The sequence below is a fragment of the Scleropages formosus genome, chromosome 16, assembly GCF_900964775.1.
Source record: "Scleropages formosus chromosome 16, fSclFor1.1, whole genome shotgun sequence".
Lineage (NCBI taxonomy): Eukaryota > Metazoa > Chordata > Actinopteri > Osteoglossiformes > Osteoglossidae > Scleropages > Scleropages formosus.
In genome coordinates, this window is record NC_041821.1 from 17,030,364 (window position 1) to 17,051,483 (window position 21,120).

At 43.0% G+C, this 21,120-nt stretch overlaps 1 protein-coding gene across 1 annotated transcript; it reads left to right on the top strand.

The window, feature by feature from the left end:
* Positions 1–1,796: 1,796 nt before the first annotated feature.
* Positions 1,797–17,341, top strand: pex6 (peroxisomal biogenesis factor 6). The gene is made up of 17 exons (XM_029259226.1): positions 1,797–3,592; positions 4,474–4,643; positions 4,838–4,921; positions 5,185–5,293; positions 5,503–5,639; positions 7,209–7,320; positions 7,635–7,837; positions 8,341–8,527; positions 9,619–9,695; positions 10,882–11,014; positions 11,729–11,934; positions 12,364–12,425; positions 12,542–12,650; positions 13,265–13,381; positions 13,880–13,957; positions 14,955–15,094; positions 15,955–17,341. Exons 1-17 carry the CDS (start codon positions 2,159–2,161, stop codon positions 16,089–16,091), a joined length of 3,495 nt encoding a protein of 1,164 aa, XP_029115059.1. The 5' UTR covers positions 1,797–2,158; the 3' UTR covers positions 16,092–17,341.
* The last annotated feature ends 3,779 nt before the right edge of the window (positions 17,342–21,120 follow it).

Consider the following 21,120-nt stretch of genomic DNA (forward strand, 5'->3'; position numbering starts at 1 on the left):
CCCAAGAAATTACGCCCTTTTTCCAGTGTTTTTTTTTTTCATTTTAATCCTAGCCACTGTCTTTTCTCCATGCTGCTGTCAGCCTATCTTTAGTTTATCCTCCAGATAAAGAACATGTCCTCAACATATGAAAATATGATCGTGTACCATCAGTATATTTCCATTATCTGACCAATTTCGGCCATACCGCTTCAGGGGAGGCCGTCCCTTCCTGCCCTAAACCCATACACCTGGCTGCGTGACGAAAGTAGGCCGCAATCCATTCATACAGGTGTGTGTGTGTGTGTGTGTGTGTGAGAAAACCAACCAGCCAGCCAAGTCTGCTGCTCGGGTTTCTCTCCACTTGTACTCCACTCAGTCAAAACACAACAGGTCCACCAGGAAAGTCCTGACTCTCCCAATGAGGCTACCGCTTCGGAACTATCCTTCTCTAAAACCTGGTAGTACAGGGACAGGGTATTTTATACCATAAAACACGTGACACAAACCACACTTCTCAGTCTTTTGGCTGAGATCAAAGTGCAGTCTTAGCTAATTTTAGCTGAGGCAGAATGGACCCTAAGGGGAGTCAGTAAGTGGCAGCTTCCATGTGTAAGTTTCTTTCACCAGGAACGTTATTTTAGAACTCCTGGGCCACACCATCCAGTTCACTGGAGGATTTTGAAGACATAGGGAAAGTGCCAGCCACACCATTCTGCAGCACTACTCCATGGAACCACAAAGAAGAGCTGTGAGAATATGATATATGAATATGCCCGTTATCTGGAGACCTGCCATTTGGCCAAGGACTGTGAAGGCCCTTGCTGCTGTACCTGGTGTGGAGAAAATCATCAGCTCCACAGCTGCGCCCAGTGAAAGCCACTTGACTTCACCACGAGATGGCACGAGGATGGTTTCATCAACAGTTGCTTAGGGACGGATGGGAGAAGTGGTTAGGCTGAGGTAATGGACAGTTTAGTTGTAGCCAGTGTTAGCAGGTCCCACTTGTCTCGAACTTCTGTCTTGTCCTTGGTCAAGGAGGAGTCTTGTTCTTGTTGATGACCAGGAATAAGAGGGGTAAGCAGGAGGCCAGGTTTATCACCGGTACTACATCTGGGGTGCGAGTTTTGACTACCCCCCCAATTGGACATGATGGTCCATGTGTGCTGATAATTGACTTATCATTTCAGGCCATCAAAACCTAATGACAAATCCCACCTGTGTGTTAGGGAGGAGGGAACATATTTGTTAGATAAGTTATTCAAATATCGACCTAATTTGATCTTAATGGAACATTGATGATCAATGGTATTTAATAGTATTTTTAGAATGTAGTGTGTTTTTGAGTTTGGAGCAATTTTCGAGTCATATGTGAAGTGAGTTTGTTTATCCTTTTAGACAATGATAATGCAGTGGACAGATTTGCAGAAATGTGAAGTCAGATTTTGACAAATTTTCAAGCTGTCAGCTATACTGTATATGCTGGCTTGACATTTGTATGTTCTGTGGTTTTATATTCAAATTAACATCAACTTTTGGTTTTTGTATTTTATAATCTTAGCATAGAACAGGAAAACACTTTATTCATCCCTGCAGGGAACCCCACAGACAGCAACTCTCTATGACAACAGACACGACACTATCATAATGCTTAGAATGTGTTTGTTAATCAGTTCTGTTTGGTGTGTTTAAAATAAGACATTTTATTGGTTTTAAAAAGTCAGGATTAAAAACAATGTGTTGCATGACTGGAAGACCAAGAATAGTAGTGTCTCCTCAGCAGTACAATAAGTATGAATATATGCCATTAAGTTTTTATTTGGACTCAGTTTCCACATATTCTGTATTAAAGCAGACATCTTAGACCTGTCAGCACAACTCAAAGTACAGTACTGCAACCTGCCAGAAGAGCACCCTTATAGCCTCTTGCATAGCTCTTGAAGGACTTTCAAAGCTGCTGAGGAGCATTCTTCATGTGGAGGACAGCTTTGAAGGAGAAACCAGCCTTGGAGATGTCAGCGGACAGGATGACGTCATCGTCGGAGAGGACGAAAGCAATGAGGGAAATGACCAGTGGGGGGCGTGCGAAGCTCTCTACTCCAGGGGTTGGGACCGATTAAAACTAAATAATGAGTTGCTGAACTTCCAATCATATTCCTAAACAAAGCCAATTTGGGAAATGCTAAGAGACGTTCGTGCCATCAGAGGATGTAGGGAGCTAAGAGCAGCGTGGATAAACAAGCATGTCCGTATCGCACACACACAGACCTCGCATCAGGCTATTCGTCTCTGTTTGAATAGCGTACCCCCACTGTACTACAATCGTTTACAGCGCTGCATTTTCAAAAAAGCTAAAATTTATCTCCACTACGCAGGACAGGTATCGCAACATAACTTGCACAGATGTGAAACGTCTAAGCCTCACCAAGACACGAGGAGCAGCGAGACGCTCGACTGCTCCGCGTTCTACACAAAAGCCTGGCTGTCAAGAGCGCGTGCGCTGTTCAATATGGCGATTCCGGCAGAGTTGTGGTGCTCCGATACATTTCCTCCTCATCTAAACCCTCTGCACGTTCTTGCGTGCAAGTCGCAGTTTTCACAACTGTTTAACAGCAGCGGTCACCCCGTGTGCGTGCTCGCGTTTTCCCGAAGGCGGACACCCTGTAGCAGGTCAGACATTTTCATATGCGTGCACTTAACGGCGGAGTGTGAATCGATCGCCGATCGCGACGCGCCACTGAAGCTGCACGCGAGCAGACTCTTCCTCAGACACTACGGCTTCCAGAATGGTGCGCGTGGCCGGGTGCGCGCCATATCGCCGATCGCACTCAGCAGGGTGGTGCTGGGCGCGAGGACCAAGCAGAGTTTCAGATGGGTCACCTCGGAGAGGTTCTCCAGCGGGCTGCTCGTGCTGGCGTCCTGCGAGACGCGCGCGACTGTGGCCCGGCGCGGGGACGCGCTCCTGCTGCCGTGCCACCCGGTCTTCGGCGCCGACGTGGCCCAGGTGCAGCAGTACTTCGCCGACGTGTTTGTGCTGGACTGCGCGCCGGTCGCCCAGGGCCTCATAACGACGAGCACCAGCGTGGTGGTGACCGACTGCAGGGACGTGCCATGGAGCGGCGGCGCGCCGGAGCCGTGCGGCGGCGCGCACCACCCTGCCAGGCCTGTCACCCCCGTGTACGCGTCCGACTTCGCGCACTACGCGCGCAGCCTCGACGGCGGGCCCTCCCTCCTCCAGAACACACGGCTGCTGAGCTCGCCCTTCTCCGACTTCCTGCGCGCTCTTGAGTGCAGGCTCGATGTCCGCGTCGCTGACGTCTCCGGGCTGGGAGTGGGAGCGGGGGAGGAGCGCGCGCCCGCGGCCGACGTGCACGCGGCTATTTTTGTGAGGAAACAGCTGCTCTTCAAGCTGGGCCTCTTCAACGGCGAGTGGGTGAGCGCGGCGCCGCTGGGCCCCCCCGCCGAACGGGCGCCCTGCCACCTGGCCGCTGTGCTCGTGCACGAGCTGGGTGCAGAGGTGCCGGAGCACGTGGCCCTCGTGTCCCCTGCGCTCTGGTTCAACGTGTCGGGGGGAGAAGCCGTGCCCGTGGGCGGCAGAGCCCTCAAAATAAAGGTGAGCGCGCCCGCCCGCCCGCAGGCAGGCAGGCTTCTGGGCTGCGCCTTTGAGATACGTACACTGCGGGTCCTCGAGTTACGAACGGGTTGCGGCTCCCAGTGGCGTTCGTACATTGAGTGCTTGCTGAGCTGTGAGTCCAGCTAACTTGTTTCGTAAAGCCCCGCCCCCCAATGTCTGCAATACTGCCGTTTCCCCATTTCCCTCACGTACGTACAGTTTACATCTCTCTTCTCTTCACAACCTCTTCTCTAAAGCCATCGTTGTGCAAGTACCCCCACCCTACAAGCTTAATACATTCCTGAAAAACTTTCCCTAAGGGGAATTCTCCGGCATAATTATTATGCCTTCCTCAACCCCAAAAACCAACTCCCATTTAAGCTAAAATATCACCAAATCTCATTAAAACGGACGCATTTGTCATCGTAACAACATAAGACACTTTCCCTTAATTGTTCTGTTCTGCTGTATGGTTTGCTTAAGGGGGGGTGCGGTGGCACAGCGGGTTTGGCCTATGCCCGCTCTCTGGCGGGTCTGGGGTTCGAGATCCGCTTAGGGTGCCCTGCAGTGAACTGGTGTCCCCTCCCCCCCGCATTGCTGGGTGAGCAGGCCCCGGCCAAACCCGCTGCGCCACTGTGCCCCCCCAGCATTCACCATTTAACCTTTATTTAAAAAAAAAAAACAAAAGAAATCAGCGAAAACAATGTGAATGAATTCACCATCACCAAATTTGCCTGGACAGTCCAAACGGACTCACAAATGCTGAGACTGCAACAGGTGAAAGTAGTGAACAAGGGCTATTGGAGGTTGAGACCAACAGTATCTTTCATTACCTTGCTTTTGTCCCGGTTGTTGCTCTTCAACCCCATTGCTTCTTGCAGAGGCTCATCGGGTCGCTCTCCAGCGCGGGGACACGGCTCTCGGAGAGCCCATCCCGTAGCGCCGCCCCGCCTTTTGCCCAGGAGCTCCACATCCAAGTGGTCGTGTCACCGGACTACAGCTGCCGCGGCGTTTTTGACGACATCCTTTCAGAACATTTCACCACACCCAGGTCATTTATTTATAACAGCTGTGTTCAGTAAATGGCGTTAGGTAAAAATGTCAGACTTTTTCATCTAAGAAGCGTACTGAAGTTTGAAGGCGCGGTTCGGCCGATCCCTTCGTGGTCATAAGCGTGCTATTTGTGCGTGACGGAGTTTTAATTCTGTTCCCGTTCCATTGATCGTGTGACAATTTTATTTCCAGGCTGGTGCAAACAGGCGATCTCTTATGTGTTCCAACCAAAGGGCATGCTGAGTTCTTAAAAAGCAGCTCGGAGAGTTTCTCAAGGTAATCGTACAAATTTGCACATCCCCAAAAAAAAAAAAGATTGCTCAGCAATTTGTGGATTGTGAAAAAAGGTGGTGTTATAATGCAAACATTTAAGTCCAAAAATATATTGGGTTTTATTGTGTTGTAGAAATTGCTGTTTTATCGCTGATCCACGGCTTTGGTTACATGCATGTGATTGTGTGGAAAACTGATGCTGAGTTTTGGGAATGTTTTCGTGTTGCTGAAATTGCTGCTCATCTTTTTTTTTCTTCCCTTCACAGGTGGCCAGTTCTGTATTTCAAGGTGAAGAAAGTCTCCGGTAAGACTGCAGGGGACTGCAGCGCACCCTGTGGATATTTGGCAGATGCGGAGCGCACATCGCTGTACACGGTATGCCACGGACGTGTCGGAAACGGTCACAGACTTCGTGCGTGCAAAATGCACTGCCCTGTCTTATTGTGAAAGGACCATGTTGACTAGGAGGGTCATTTTATTACATCTTCGATAAAGGATCTAGTGTTTTGAACGGGCTAGAGGTTAGACGCTCATAGCTGGAGCGTCACATGTTTATATTGTGTCTCTTTTGCTCTCCGCTTAAGGGAGGGTCTGTCAATAGCTTTGTCCCTTGTTCTTTGCTGGATGACGGGCCTTCTTTTTGGAGCAGCCTCTCCCCTCCTGGTCTCTCAAATGCAGTAGACCAACTGACTACCATTATCCAGCCGCATCTAAATGAGAGGTCGGTACACACACGCCTTGCCTAACATGTTAATTCTTTCCATGAAATCACCCTGTTAGATGAGGTGGAAAAATGAACATTATTTCTTGTGGGAGAAAAATCAGTTTATGGGTGAGAAAGGTCACCTACAATTAAAACGCCGAAGATATTTTTATGCATGGCAGCAACGATATCAACATGTATTATAATAAGTGTCTCTTCTTACTGCCTTAGAGCTGCTGCCTTTGGACCCAAAGGTCACAGGTTCGATCCCCATCTCTGGCTGTAGTACCCTTGAGCAAGGTACTTACCCTAAATTGCTCCAGTAAAATTACCCAACTGTATAAATGGGTAAATAATTGTAAATAACATTGTAAGCTGCTTTGAAGAAAAGCATCAGCTAAATGAATAAATGTAACATAACAAAACTTTACCGAGTTCTATAATTATCCAAGTCCTGCAGTTTGAGGCTCAGGGGAGACTGGAGTGCAGTGGAGTGTTGTGTTGTTTTGTGTTGTGTTAAGACAAGTCAGCTCTTATTTTCATTTTTGTGGTGCTTTCTTCTGCTTTTCTTTACTTTCTCCTCGTTATTTCTTCATCCTCCTCCTCCTCATGCTGTCAACGAGACATCCTTGAAAATTTCTCGCCATCAGTTAACATTTCTGCTGTTTATTTTTCTTAATGTGGGAAAAATTGAATGAATAGTAGAACTGGCTAAAATCAGTGCATACAATAGTATATTTCTGCATCTCACCAGTTTAAGGCATGATAATAGTAATTATTATCTTGCTTTTTAATATTAGAATTTTTCTTTCCTATTTATCCTTCTATGCCTTTGTAGGAGACATTTCTATATTTCTGCCCATGGCTTTTTATGATATCACAGGATTGCTGGATTTGTTTTTCGCTGCGTGGATTAAAGGCGCTATGACAGTTTTTATTTATTTGAGCACACGAGTGTAAAGCTTTATTTTCAATATTGTAATACTGTTTGTGTTATAAGACACCATTTACATTCTTTAAACAGTTAATATTTACTGTTTCTTTCTAAAGGGTAGTACTGAATCTGCTATTTTACTTGTGAGTTACGTTTAACATGAGTGTGATAGGAATTAGGAGGTGTGCACAGTAGTTTGTTTGCTATGGAGGAAGTGTAGTGTCTGCAGAGTGAAACGTAGGAAGAACAAAATACCTGTTGTTGAAATAATGTGACTGAAAAATGGCAAAAAATGCCATTGCGCTGAATAATAAAGGTGTGCATCTTCATAAGACTTGTAGCAACTTTTTCATTGTAGAGGACCCGGTTTTTTGAAGAAAGTGCCGAACAGCAACGCTTACTTTTTGGCACAAATTTACAGAAAGCTTTTTAACGTTGACCTCAGCCTTTACAAGCACAGTATTTTAGGCCTGGAGGTATCATGGTGTTCAAGGCTTGTCGCTCAACGACTGGTTTAAGAGCTGCCTTATAGTTATACCTTTGGGCTTAGCTGAATTCCCTCAATAAAATGACCAGCTTCAATGGGAACAAATAGTTTTTTAAAGGAAGCATTGGTAAACAGTGCCATAATAAAGGCTCGTATCTCTCCACAGTTCTGCAGCATTGACAAGAGGGTGCTCTGTTTTGTTGACGGGACCAAAGGGATGCGGTAAAGTGACCGCCATCAAGGCTGCTTGCAGGAGGCTAAATCTACATTTTCTAAAGGTACCCACAAACCTAAGATCACTCCGCTGTACCCACGATTACTAGAAAATGCAGTAGTAAGAATAACTTTGTGTTGACCTGCAGTGCATAACACTGGAAGAGATATAGGCATTAATTAGCAGTGGCTTTCCAAATAACATCAGTTCTCATCTTTCAAAAGTCCATTCCGGTTGGGTGAGTTGGTTTAGTGACTGCTTCCTTGGTATTTTAACAGATAGTCTTCCAGTCATGCCTCTTCAACTAGCAGGCTACCTGCTGTGCTGGATAAGTCTTTATTTCTGCTCGGCATTATTAACGGCGCCCTCTCCGCACAGGTGGACTGCGTGTCCCTGTGCGCGGATACACCCGCAGCCTGCGAGGCACGTATGCGGGCGACCTTCAGCCGGGCAGCGCTACACCAGCCCTGTGTGCTGTTGCTGAGGAATCTGCAGCTCCTGGGCCGGCAGCACGACCATGTGAATGAGGACTCCAGGGTGCTGACCACTCTCTGCCTCCTTGTGTCCAGCTGCCCAGCCAGGTGGACAGCTTAGCTCTTGCTTCTGCTACCTGTTCGTGCGTGTCCCTTTCTCCTCTCATCACTCGAACTGAATTGCGTGAATACGGGACGGGCCAGATTGCGAAAGAGTGAATTCGCGTGCTTTTGTGCATAGCAAGGCTGCATATTTTCTGCACAAGTTATTCACACAGAGAGCTGCATTGTTTTTTACATGTAGAGTGTAGCTGTTATGTGCCTTACTGCATATGAACAAGTGGAACCAGAGTCCACATACACAAGAGGTGGGCACTCCTCTGTGTAGAGGTTGTAAAGCATCTTCAGGGAATCATGTCCCACTGAGCAGCATCAGCTGGTTTCTTTAAGCGGAAAGGCTGCTGGGTATAAGCTGTTCGTACTTGCAATATTCTGAATATTTACTTTATTTCTCCAGAGCTCCTCACTAACGTGTGACCGCTGTTCATCTCTGCTGTAGAAGTTCAAGAAGCCTTTAAATTGAATTGCTTCCTTTCCCTCTCTGCCGCCAGCGTTGTTGTGGTGGGCACCGTGCACAGTCTTCTGGAGGTATCCCTGGATGCCAGTGCAGCATTTGTCCACCAGGTAGCCATGGAGAACCCCACGGAGGAGCAGAGGCGGGCCATGTTGAGCAGCTTGTGTGCAGGCCTGCCCCTGGGAAAGGATGTTAGCCTGGGGAAGATGGCCAAGCAGACAGCGGTGAGGGACGTTGCTGCTCACACTAACAGCGTGGCTCCCGTTCTCTTAATTAAATTTTTCCGAAATCCTCTTCACATTTACGAAATTCTTCTTCTAAATTCTTCCTCTGACTTCTCAAATGAGTACTTGAAATCTTGTTCACCTGCACTGCACCACAGTGATGAGAGCTGCATACCTACTTTGCTGGCCTGCACTTTAACATTCATATCCACATTTATATGTACATTTATGAATTTTGCAGATGCTTTTCTCCAAACTGAGAAATATCACAGAAAACAATACAAAGACTGCATTACCCTAACAGATGGATAATTTTGGATACAGACGTGCAGTTCTTGAAGTAGTCACTTTGTCTCATACCACAGCATTTACCGGCATACATTACATCGGTAGCTGCGTATTTTTTTTTTTTTAAAATAGATAAAGTTGCACACATTCAGAGAATCTATGGTGTTGTCCCTTTGGAGGGAACTCAACAAGATACCAAGTTCATCCAGTATAGTGATGGAGAAGGACCACTAAGAGTGTGGTTGGGGCAGTAATAGAAACAGCATGGAATTCAAAGGAGGACAGGTCAGGAAGGTGTAGAAAGAGAACTAAATATTCACACTGGGGAGAGAAGAGCAGGTCTGTACCTTTACCTCTTCCAGAGAGAAAAGAGGTGTGAGCGAAGGAGTAGCAGGTGGGGAGCTCTGCAGGAGAGAGCACGTTTCGGTCATGGCCAGGAGGTCGAGTGAGGGGTCAGAGATATAGGCTGGGATGAAGTCAGCATTCCTCGCAGCGCACTGGCAGTTTCAGAGGCCCGAGGAGGAATTGAAGCAGGATAGAGGAGTTGAGAGAGAGGATACAGCAGGTTAATGTTGCAGTAGAAACGTCTGCATCTGCAATGACAGCGATGACACTTAAGTCCGGGTGACACAGACGACTGCAATGTTAGACATCGTCTGGAAAATGAACCACATTTTTTATAACCCACCAGTTTTATTGACAAAGATCCATTGAGGTCTAGTTTTTTAAACCTTTTTTTTTTCTTTTTTTCTTTCCATAAAGGCAAATATTTTTCTTCATCTGAACTGCTTTTTCTCCCCTAGGGATTCCTGCTGAGTGACCTAGTTGCACTATTGACAAATGCTGGTAAATCAGCTCACAGAAGGCTTTCCAAAACCTGGTGGGTCCTTCTTTTGAAATTTCTAAAGATACGATTTGACATTCTTTAAAAATGACCAAAAAAACAATTTGTTAGTAACTTGTCATTGTGGTCTGAAATTGTATTTGCTGCACATGTACAGTGAAAACAACCATTTACACAGATTTTATAACTGTTGCCCATTTTATGCATGCACTGGCTCTTCAACTTTTGAACGCAGTTGAGACAGGACGTCCTTTCATAACTCGAAAGTTCCTCTTACTAGGAGGTCACAATTATTGATTTATTTACGTGACATGTTCTGTAAAAGTCTTGGATACAGCTACAACATACTACATTTACAATTAATCCATCCAATTTCAATAACCGCTTGTCCCGAGCAGGGTCGCAGTGATCCGTAGCCTGTCTGAGACGCATGTAGCTGTAAGGAGATCAAGAGAGAAGTGGTTCCAGAAGAGATGCATTAAAGCCATATTGAAATTAAAACTAATTAAACTAATGCAGTCAGATTAATTCAAACTAATTTAAAATGACTGAAAATAAAGTGCCTTCTTTCCATACTCTTTTTTTTTTTTTGGCCAATTTATTCAATAAATATGTGCACTTCTCATCTCATTGATTACGAAACCGGCAGTCAGGAGTGTCTGAACTGGAACTGAAACTGCTGTAATCCTGTTCCGTCCGTCTGTCCATTTTGCTGGCAGCTAAAGGTGGAATATAAAAATGCAAGTCAAAAATAAATCTGGAAAAATATTTCATTTTATTGGCTTTCCCGAAATGTTTGTCCAAACCTGCTTACATATGCATAACCAGTGACTTGTGCATTGCGTTGGTACTGTTATAAAGCTTTATATCTGCCATTGCTCACTTATAACATGGTAAATAGGTCACCTTTACATTTCTAGTTTGAAAAGTGAGTTGTACATTGATTCATTTAGATGCAGCTAGATAACTTTGCTTGAGCAATTTTAGAGTAAGTACTTTGCTCAGGGGCACTCTATCTGGAAGGAGCAATTGAACCTGCAACCTTGGGGTCCAAAGGCAGTAGCTCTAACCACTATAGTGTCAGCTGTCCCCAATATAGCCCCGCTATTCGTTGCCAACAAAGAAGCACGCAAGCACTAGCAGGAGGATGTGAACTGTTTGACATCGTTAAAACCATTTTGCAATTGAACATTAATGTTGCAGCAGTTTCTTGTTTGTGTAGTTTCCCAACAGGAATGAGTCTGCAGGAGGAAGAGGACCTATGTGTCTCAGGAGTGTCCATCCTCTCATCAGACTTTTCCAAGGCTCTGGAGCTGCTGCAGGCTGCACACTCCCAGGCCATTGGTGCCCCAAAGGTACTACATGTGTTGGATCTTAAAGACATCTTTAGCCAAACAGGCTTACCCCTTCTTCCCACACCTTGAAAAGGATAATGTATCCCTGAAGAACCCTCTGTAAGGTGAAGTCTCATATCCTGAAGAGTTAATTTACTATTGGTTATTTGTGTGTTCCTAAGCCCCAGAGTTGATACTCATTTAATGCTAAAATATCACCAAATCCCATTATAATGGACATTATTCATCATAACATAAGTTGTTTCTTTCATTAATTACTCTATGATTGTCTACCTGCTCTCCTTCAGCTCTTTATTAGCTGTTATGTACCATACATTTAAGAAACGCTTACAAACAAAAGAAATATTCTTATGACACTCAATGTCAATGTATCATTTCAACCTTTAATACAAAAAACGGTTCAGACTGGGGAAAAAAATCAACAAAAATAATATTTAAAAAAAAAATCATATCTATGGAACAAGGTCACACTGTGTCTCACATCGATGTGGGTTTGGTCTCCGCTCGGCCTGTATGTAGTTTGCGTATTCTCTCGGTGTTGGTGTAAGTTTTCTCCCACAGTCCAAAGACATGTGTTTCTGGTGGACTGGATACTCTGAATGTCTCATGGTGTGTGTAAGACTGTGTTGTCTGGTGTATAGATGAGTGACTTCAGCTTCAAAATGTCACATTTGGTATACCAGGAAGGGCTGACTTTTTGGTGCACTGTTGTAGATCCCCACTGTGAAGTGGCAGGATGTGGGTGGCCTGCAGCAGGTCAAGAAAGAGATTCTGGACACCATCCAGCTGCCCCTTGAACACCCGGAGTTGATCTCCCTTGGGCTCCGACGTTCCGGCCTGCTGCTCTACGGCCCTCCTGGGACTGGAAAGACGTTGCTGGCTAAAGCTGTTGCCACCGAATGCTCAATGACCTTCCTGAGGTCTGCTAAAGCGGCACTCCTTCAACCCCCCCACACACACACACACACACCGAAGCCACTTGTCCCAAGCAGGGTCGCGGTGAGCCAGAGCCTAACCCGGCAACACATGGCATAAGGCTGGAGGGGGAAGGGTCACACCCAGGACGGGACACCAGTCCGTCACAAGGCACCCCAAGCAGAACTCGAACCCCAGACCCACCAGAGAGCAGGCACAGGCCAAACCCACTGCGCCACTGCACCCCCCTATTCCTTCAACCGCGTTTATTAAATATACGTATAGCCTTAAATATAGCACACTTGAAAACATAGTGGTGCTCTGCATTCATTTTGTTTGTTTGTATTTTGTTGCCACATCTCCTCCTTCAAAAGTGGCAAAACGAAATGGCCCAATTGTGGTGATAATGTAACGTTCATCTCTTCTTGCTTTAGTGTGAAAGGCCCAGAACTCCTCAATATGTACGTTGGACAAAGTGAGGAAAATGTGAGAGAAGGTAAATTTTGAATGTTTCTCTGAACAAAATTCCATACTGACAAGTTTCACTATGATCGCTGTGGTTATGATAATGGAGAGATATGTGACACTTGCATTGTTCTTCTCTTCTTTCAGTTTTTTCAAAAGCCCGAGCAGCCTCCCCATGTATAATCTTCTTTGATGAGCTCGACTCCCTTGCTCCCAACAGGGGCCGCAGTGGGGACTCTGGAGGAGTAATGGACAGGTGTGCCTTGTTTCTCATTCAAAACAGTAATGCCATTTATTTCAGTAGAAGATCCCAAAACTCATATTATAGCTCATATTACAGTTTAATCTTTTTATGTGAAGCACCTTCCTCCAGCTCACAGCAGCTCTGTCTCTAAAGGTCATTAACTTCTAATAAGTCTAGATCATTACATCTACTTTTATTTATTTGTTAGTAATTTTTCTCCAGAGCAACGTACAACTTGGAGTAAACAAAGATGAGCAACAAAAGTAGAGTTTGGAACGGAGGAATATTGCTCAAGTAGCTGTCTACAGCAGTGGCATTATATTGTCAGAGCAGATGAGATTGAACAAATTTATGGCTGGCACAGTGGGTAGCACTGGTGCCACATGGTGCCAGGGCTGTGTGATGGGACATGGGTTTAATGGGTTTAATACTGGCTCAGTCATTGGAGTTTGGATGTTCTTTACGCGTGTGTCCCCTCCCAGGGAAAGGGACTAGAAGGGATTGATTTTTACCTACTCCACTTTAATTAGAACCAAAGTAAACACGAGGTTGAAAGGAACCCTTTGGAGAAAGTCGTATGCGGGCTGTTGGAAAGGCGTACTAATGTTTCTCCTTTGTCATTGAAGGGTGGTATCTCAGCTCTTGGCCGAGCTGGATGGGCTGCACTCCTCTGTGGATGTTTTTGTGATTGGAGCAACTAACCGACCTGACCTGCTCGACCAGTCCCTGCTCAGGCCAGGAAGGTGGGCGCACAACCCAACCTCTTAAAACCTGGTTGATAAGCTTCTGTACAACAGTCCTGGCTCTGCTGTAATGCATTTTTTTAAGTGTATATTTTTAATATCATTCTGTTAGTTGCTGTTTTCAGGAAATTCTTTTCTATGTCCTGAAAAGAGTTTATGAAAGTGGTTCTGTTGTACAACCAAGTACAGTAAACCCAGTAAACCCTTGTTTTAATACATTCAAAGGGTTGTCACTTAAAGTGCAACTGGCATTTTTCAAGTCATAAAATGCACTTGATGGAAAAAGTATTGCTATGATTATGATCGTTTTAAAGTGATATACTGCACCAGTAGTAGTAATACCTTTGAAATTTGCACAGATTTGGGTCCGAAGGCAGCAGCTCTAACCACTGTCTTGTTGGACACGGTCTTACCACCGTATTGTTCTTGTGTACAGTTCTAAAGTTCTGATGCGCTTACGAAACCAACCTGCTCCCAACTGCTCCTTTGCCCCATTAGGTTTGACAAACTGGTTTATGTAGGAATCAGTGAAGACAAGGAATCGCAGCTCCAGGTCCTGAAGGCCATCGTTCGAGAGTAAGAACCGTAAAATGAAATCGGTTGAATATCGCCTTGTAACCACTGATGCTGTACAATACAAGTGATGTTTTTAATTAATACACAGTTTTAAAAATTACATTTTTTCATTTAGCTGATGTTTTTGTTTAACTTGCTGTGTTAAGTATGTTATATTAAGCTTCTTACAATGATTAACCCATTTATACAGTTTAGTGTTTTTTTTTTTTTTTTTTTTTTTTTTTTTTAAACTGGAATAATTCAGGATTAATACTTTGCTCAACTACAGTGGACTTAACCAAGAGTTGTGTGAATTTGAAAAAGTAGAATTTCACATGGAACAAGGTTCTCTGTCCATTTAGCCCTTAGCTCTACTTCTGTTGAACATTTTACTGGTTATACTCCAGTATTTCACAACACTATTCATAAGTACTGCTGACAAGAATTTAAAAATGAAGAATTGTTTAATTTCTCAGTATTCTATGCTTTGAACCTGGTGAATGACTTCACAAAGGTGGTTTCCTCAGTTCCAGATTATCACACTGTGCTTTAATTAATATCTAACGTTTTATTGTTGGTTTTCATAAAAATTGATATTTTAAATTTAAATGAAATTAAGATTTGCAGTTTTAACACCAACGAACATTGCATTAAGTATATTGTATTCTGTTTCATATAACTTTTCATGGAGATGCAGAAGTAAGTGTTTCTTGCCAAGCTGTTTTTATTTTTTTAATTCCCTTTAATCAGGAATTTAATATTAACTTTCTTTGCCATTCTTATAGCTCATACTATCAGACTTAATTCCCTTTGCCTGCTCTGCTCTATTATAATCTTCATTTACAGCAGAACTCTCTCTTCATTAAAATCCAGATTCATTTCTTAGTCAAATGCTCAGTATGAAGTAATGGGCCCTTTCAGCAGTATAGTGGTCGCAGCTTTAGTTTAATTGAGTTTGGTCTTTATTGAGCTACTTTGTGTTTGAGGCTCACAAACTTTTTCTCTATTCACCCTCCAGGTTTAAGTTGGACCCAAACGTAAGCCTCCCTGACATTGTCGAGCGGTGCCCTCCTCACCTGACGGGTGCCGACATGTACGCCCTGTGCTCAGACGCCATGACGTTGGCCATCAAGAGGAAAATCACCCACATCCAGGAAGGTGCATATTCACATGTGGTCTTTCTTCTGACACCGGCCTATAATAATTCCTTCTCATTTTGCTTGTTTCTTTTTTTTTCAAATATTGACTGTGACTGGCAGAATTATTTGGTTAGAGTTACTTCTCACCTTGGATCTTCCTTGGGTTTTACAGCAACGCTTTTTTCAGCATTCGTTATTTTCATTGTTTGGATACCGTGCCAACATGTTAACTCAGTCCAGTTAGCCCAAAAGCCTCATTTCACTACGAAAATTGTGAAGTAATAAGGTTAACAATAGAAAGCATTGCTTGTGGTTTTGGCTATGAGCAAGCCACCGCGAACGCTTCTGACCATGCTTTCTTTCTCGGATATTACAATTTAAGTCTGTTTAAGCATCTACTTGATAAAAACCAGGGGGTAACATCATAAATTAACTGCAGCTTGATTGTCTTTGCTTAAGGAAATTGGATGCATTGAGAAATAAATGTATAGTTTATATGTTACTTGCAAAATGCCCATTTTATTGTGATTTGATGTTAGACATACCTGTTTAACTAGGTTTAGGTGCTTAAAAATCCCTCCTTAATGACAGTGATGTACATTGATTAAGGGGTCTCACTGAGGGTGAGGTTCAAAATCATGCACAAAAAATAATTTCATCCCTAAAATTCCCTGGAGAAATGATATTGAAAATTCAATGAGCACAGCAGTGATTCATCACAAATGTCAGTTATTTAAAAAAAAAAAATCCTAGTAAAGTCTAAAATAATAAAAATAATTTAGAATAACTAAGCTAATCTCTCAAGGACTGTTGTGAGTGAGTTTTTAACACTCATAACCTCTCTGTCACCCCTTTTCTGTTGCTTTCCTTGTGCCTCAGGTGTGGACACAGAGAGCTCCCCGCTGACACTTTCGGCAGAGGACTTTCTGCTGGCCCTTGAGAGGCTGCGGCCATCCGTATCCCATCAGGAGCTGCTGAAGTACAAACTTGTTCAACAGAAATTCACTGCAAACTAACAGGACCCAGGTAGCTCTGGGCGTAACTGTACACGAGCCTGGACTGGGTGGGTCACCAGTCATTGTCATGCACTACATTTACAGAGACTAGAGATTTGACTAGAGCTTATTGAAAGCTATTGTTGGCTCTGCCAAAACAGTTGTGCACCATCATTGTTGAAGCAGTCTCTTCTAATGGCAGTTCTTGCTTTCCCCATGAACCTATTAATGCACTTTTCACAATCCAAGCAAGAAATATCATTTCACACCCGTTGGGTACAGCAAAACTGCATTTTTTACTCATTGTTAAAAGTTAGTGGGGCGATGCCCGTGGAAGGCCATAATCTTCTGCTGTAGTTTACCATGCCCTAGACCAACGGTCACACTTAAAAAAAAGAAAAATACATGATAAAAGAAACAGAGAATAGCAGACACATACCTAAAACTATAGTTACATTCCACCACAGATACATTTTACACTTACAAAACAGTGGAGGCCGAACTACCTCCAAGACTACAACTTTGTGTATGCTCCTTTATGAGGTACAGAAAACTGTCCTGCCGTACATATCGATGATTGTGACAGTTGTAGCTTAAGTGTAAACTTAAGGCGAAGTGACGAGGGGACGCGTAGGTTTGATCGCCAAAGAATTCATCCCTACCTCTCATACAGCGACAGAGTTTAAAATGAATTGAACTATAAGCCAAGGAGAAACTCACTTTCTGCAGTACAAAAGGGTAAAACAATTTTAACCTTTCCTTGCTTGCTTTTCTCAAATTTTCTTAATTCGCCACAGAGAAATCTTATTTCTGTCTTACACAGTTAAATATATTATAAATTAATTTATATTAATTATATTTGGTAGATATCAGGATGAAAGATGAAAATGAAATGTTTTAATGTAAAAAAAAATAAATAAAAAATAAAGTGCACTTTCAGCAGTTAAGGATGTCAAAAATATGTACACGGCAAAGTAATAAAAAAAACAATCTTGGGAAATTTCAGGCAAATAAGGACATCTTGACTTCCCAGGTTCTACAGTAGTAGATTGGAAACTGATGTTTTTTCCTATACTGATATGTTACTCTGTTGTTGAAAGCCGTTGTGTCTTTTTGTGACATAACACAAGAGAACAAATCAGAAGAACAAGAAATCACAGGAAAAAATTGTTAATCTAAATGATGTCACTGAATATAAATAATGTAGTCACACTTGTAATATAATGAACCATAATAAATATATATTTAAGAGGTCATGTACAAATTACTGTGTATGAAACGACCAGTTAGTCGAGCACTCAGTTTTGTTTCTGCTATAAACGTTGAGTCCCTTTTTTGTTGTTTTAGTGGTTTAGCTTAAAGATTTTGTAGGGACAGAACTTTTTCTCCGGCGGTATCTTGATCCTTCCATATTAACTGAAGGTCGACCTCCACGGATGGTGTTTGTCAGGTGAAATATTGCATTCGACTAGAGGTTCTGCAAGACAAAAAAAAAAAAATCTCTTCATTTGGCCATGTCTATTGTCACCTGAAACAATTTTCTCACTTAAAACAAGCAGTGGAAATGAATCAGGTGGAGGTGTGTGATTCGAACCAATATCGATATTGACAGGTATGTGCAAGAACTGAGGAAACGGTTGATTAGTAAGTTAAAAGTGATGCATCTATATTGCTTTGTTTCGTTTCTGCGAGGCGCTGTGTAATGACGTGAAACATCCAAAATGGGCTTTTATTTGGGCAGAATGTGATTTGGAGCAAGAGAAACATGATGCACCACAAAGTAGATAAAATGGATCTTAAACAGAGCTTTGGTCAGTCTCTATAACAACCTTTTACACTCTTTAAATGTCCCTGTGCCCCTGCTTACATGCACAACAACCATATTTACCGCTTACGTGGCCTTTGCTACTTTGGTGCGCTTCATCCTTTTCCTCCGCATGAGTGTCACCTGTGGCCGCTTCAGGCCGGCAATGAGCAGCAAGAGTCTGGGCCGGGACTTTGTGAGCCAGCTTCTCAATATTGTCCCTTTGGGAAACCTGAAACGGAGCAGAGGCTGTCGCTGACAATCCAGGCTCTTTCTGGGCTTTTATTTGGCAATTGGTGTATACAAGAAATTTCTTTTTTCTCTAATATACCACTGATTTAATATTTAAATCCATGTGTTAAATGATTTTTTTTTTCTATTGTTCCTTTAACAGAATAGACATTGCCTTCTCATACTGAGTGTCCACACTCAGAAATTGAGGCTTCCCTTGTAAAAACAAGCATGGGAAAATTCTGAAGATCATCTTGTCGGCTGAATTCTTGTGAAATGAGCTTTTTATTAGCAATCATTTAAACTGAACAAATAATGCATTTTTGAGCTACAAAAGGTTCACCCAATTTCCCTGCCAAATATGCAAGATAAACATGGAGAAAATGAAATTCAAAATCAAGTCCAGAGAATCAGAAGCACTCTGGGTACCTTGGAATCCAGCCTCAAGACCCATATGTTCAAAATTGTTTATGTGTACACATTTGCATGCTTCCTTCTATCCGTTTTCCCTCCCATCATTTATTTATTAATACTGGGTGGATTCTGTTCTCCTTTCAATAGTTGTACATCTTAAAATGCTATTATTTATTTTAAATTCATTTGTAATCATAGTGCCTTTCAACAGAGCTCTGCTTTTTAACAATTCAAGTTTAAGCATTTTAAAACCTTTTTGCTTTAGAATTCAATATTATGACAGATTATGGTTTACACTATGAGGAAGTCCTGAAATTTCTTAAAACATGCTTGCAAGTGGGATGTGAGACAGCTGAGATGTATGGGAGAAGCCACACCATGTGTGCTGGAGAGGCTGCTTACCTTGTGTGTACTTACTCACAAAGGCTTAAATTTTAGGGTACAAATTACATGTATGTTTACAGAATATGAGCATCTTTTAGGCCAGAGAAGCCTGTATATACCTACAAACACTATTTATAATGTAATGTTGTATTTACTTAAAAACAGGTTTAACCCACTGAAATGAATCATAACTGTAAAAAATATGACCTAAATTTAATAATACATCCATCCCCAACCTAACAGGGCTACATGGTTTGTTGTGAGGAATCACCTGTAGAGTAAATTCCTGTTGTGAGAGGATCAAATTACCATTATTTCTTAAGATAAAAAAATGGGTCCTGGATGAATAATGTAACCTAAAATACCAAAATAAAAGGTATTTTTATGTATAACAATACTGCCCACATATTTTACAATGTTTGTAGAGAAATATTATTTCTAACTTGTCTTTTCATTTATTTATTCATTCATTATCAGCAAGCACTTGTCCTAAGGCAGGGTCACAAAGGTTCCAGAGCCTTGAAAGTATAGGGCGCCAAGCATGGACACCCTGGACGAAGACATTTTCATAATTTGGCTCACAAATGTTTATAATATAAAGAAAATTCACAAGATCTGTCTTTCACTCTGCAAAGTGGAAGACAAAGCACTTGGACATTAACTTTAACTCCCACTGCAGTACCCTTGATCAAGGTACTTACCCTGATTGCACCAGAAAGGGTATTACCCAACAGTATAAATGGGTAAGTCGTTGTAAGTAGCCTAACATTGTAAGTTGATTTAAAGAAAAGTGTCAGATACATGAATTCAAAAGTATTGATTCTATTGCAGTTGTAATTACAATAGATTATAGTTGCAGCGATTGTGACTGGTTGAGATGTGATGTCAGTATGATCAAAAGGAAGAAGGAAGTACAGTATATAGTTTTGTTACAGAATAAGTGTTACCGTGTTAATAAACTGAACAATTTTGTCTCCTTTTACTGCATACATAGATAGCAAGGAGTTAAACCATCATCCAAATCCAACTTGCAAATTGGACTAGCAATTGTTTCCAGGGTAATGTAGAGGTTAATACGGTAGATTTACCCAGACATCTTTTGGATTTGGGGGGGGCAGTGGGGTAGACCGGATCCTGCTCTCCGGTGGGTCTGAGGCTCAAGTCCCACTTAGAGTGCTTTGCGGTGGACTGGGGTCCCGTCCTGGGTGTGTCCCCTCTCCCTCCAGCCTCTTGCCCCGTGGTGCCAGGTTAGGCTCCGGCTCCCCGCGACCCCGTATGGGACAAGCGGTTTCAGATAATATGTGTGTGTGATCTTTTGGATTTATACTGCAGTTGTGTGTATGTCCTCAAATACCCAATACAGACAATTTTACAGAATAAACTACTTCTTCTGGAAGTAAAGGGACCACTCAGTAGACAAATGCTGTTGTACTAAATAAGCCTGTTGTTTGAAAAAAGGGTGTTTTTCCCCTTAGCCTTTGTAGTGCTTTTTTGGATGAACCCCATTGTATAGAGAATGAGTATACTGATCACCACATAAAACACATCCTCTCCAAGGCTGAAACCTTCCCTCTCCCTGCTGATCTCTCCCTCACCAGTAGCTCCTCTCAGTGGACGACTCACTCATCTCATCCTCAGTAGTCGAAAGTCTGGGATTAGCATCTGACTCTTTGCTTTTCACGACACATCACGGCCATAACCCGCTCCTGCAGACATGTTCTCTTCAAAATCAGTTGAATTTCCCCATCACACTCTACCCAGCATGGTGGTGATATCTCCTGTTTTTTCTTCTGTTCTCTACCATCAGGCATCTTCAACTGCTATAAAAAGTTATGGCATGAATGGAGTCCATCGTGCCAAAGCATTCACATGTGTCTCCTGTCCATGTCTGTCTCCGCTGGCTTCCTACATCAAGTTCACGACTCTGGTTATGGCCTCTAGGATAGTCAAAGCGCTATCGGGCTGATACCTACAAAGTCTGATCCTTTGTCACACCCCAGCATTAACAATACGTTCCTTCGCTGCTGAGCATCTGCTTTTTCCCTTCCCAGGGGACCTAAAACCTGAAGCCTGTCAGTTCTCAGTCTTGAGCCCAATGTGGTAGGAAAAACTCCATCATTCAGAACACTGCTGATTCCCTTCCAGGTTCCCAGAAGTCTCAGAACTAATCTCTTATGGGATCCTAAAACCTATGTAAGTGAATCTTTCGCCACCTGC

Bases quoted from the DNA above. Each gene is read 5' to 3' on its own strand.
- pex6 (XM_029259226.1), top strand. From the start codon at position 2,159: ATGCTAAGAGACGTTCGTGCCATCAGAGGATGTAGGGAGCTAAGAGCA. The intron at 5,294-5,502 runs GTATGCCACGGA...TCTCCGCTTAAG, and splicing joins AGCGCACATCGCTGTACACG to GGAGGGTCTGTCAATAGCTT. The intron at 8,528-9,618 runs GTGAGGGACGTT...TTTCTCCCCTAG, and splicing joins AGATGGCCAAGCAGACAGCG to GGATTCCTGCTGAGTGACCT.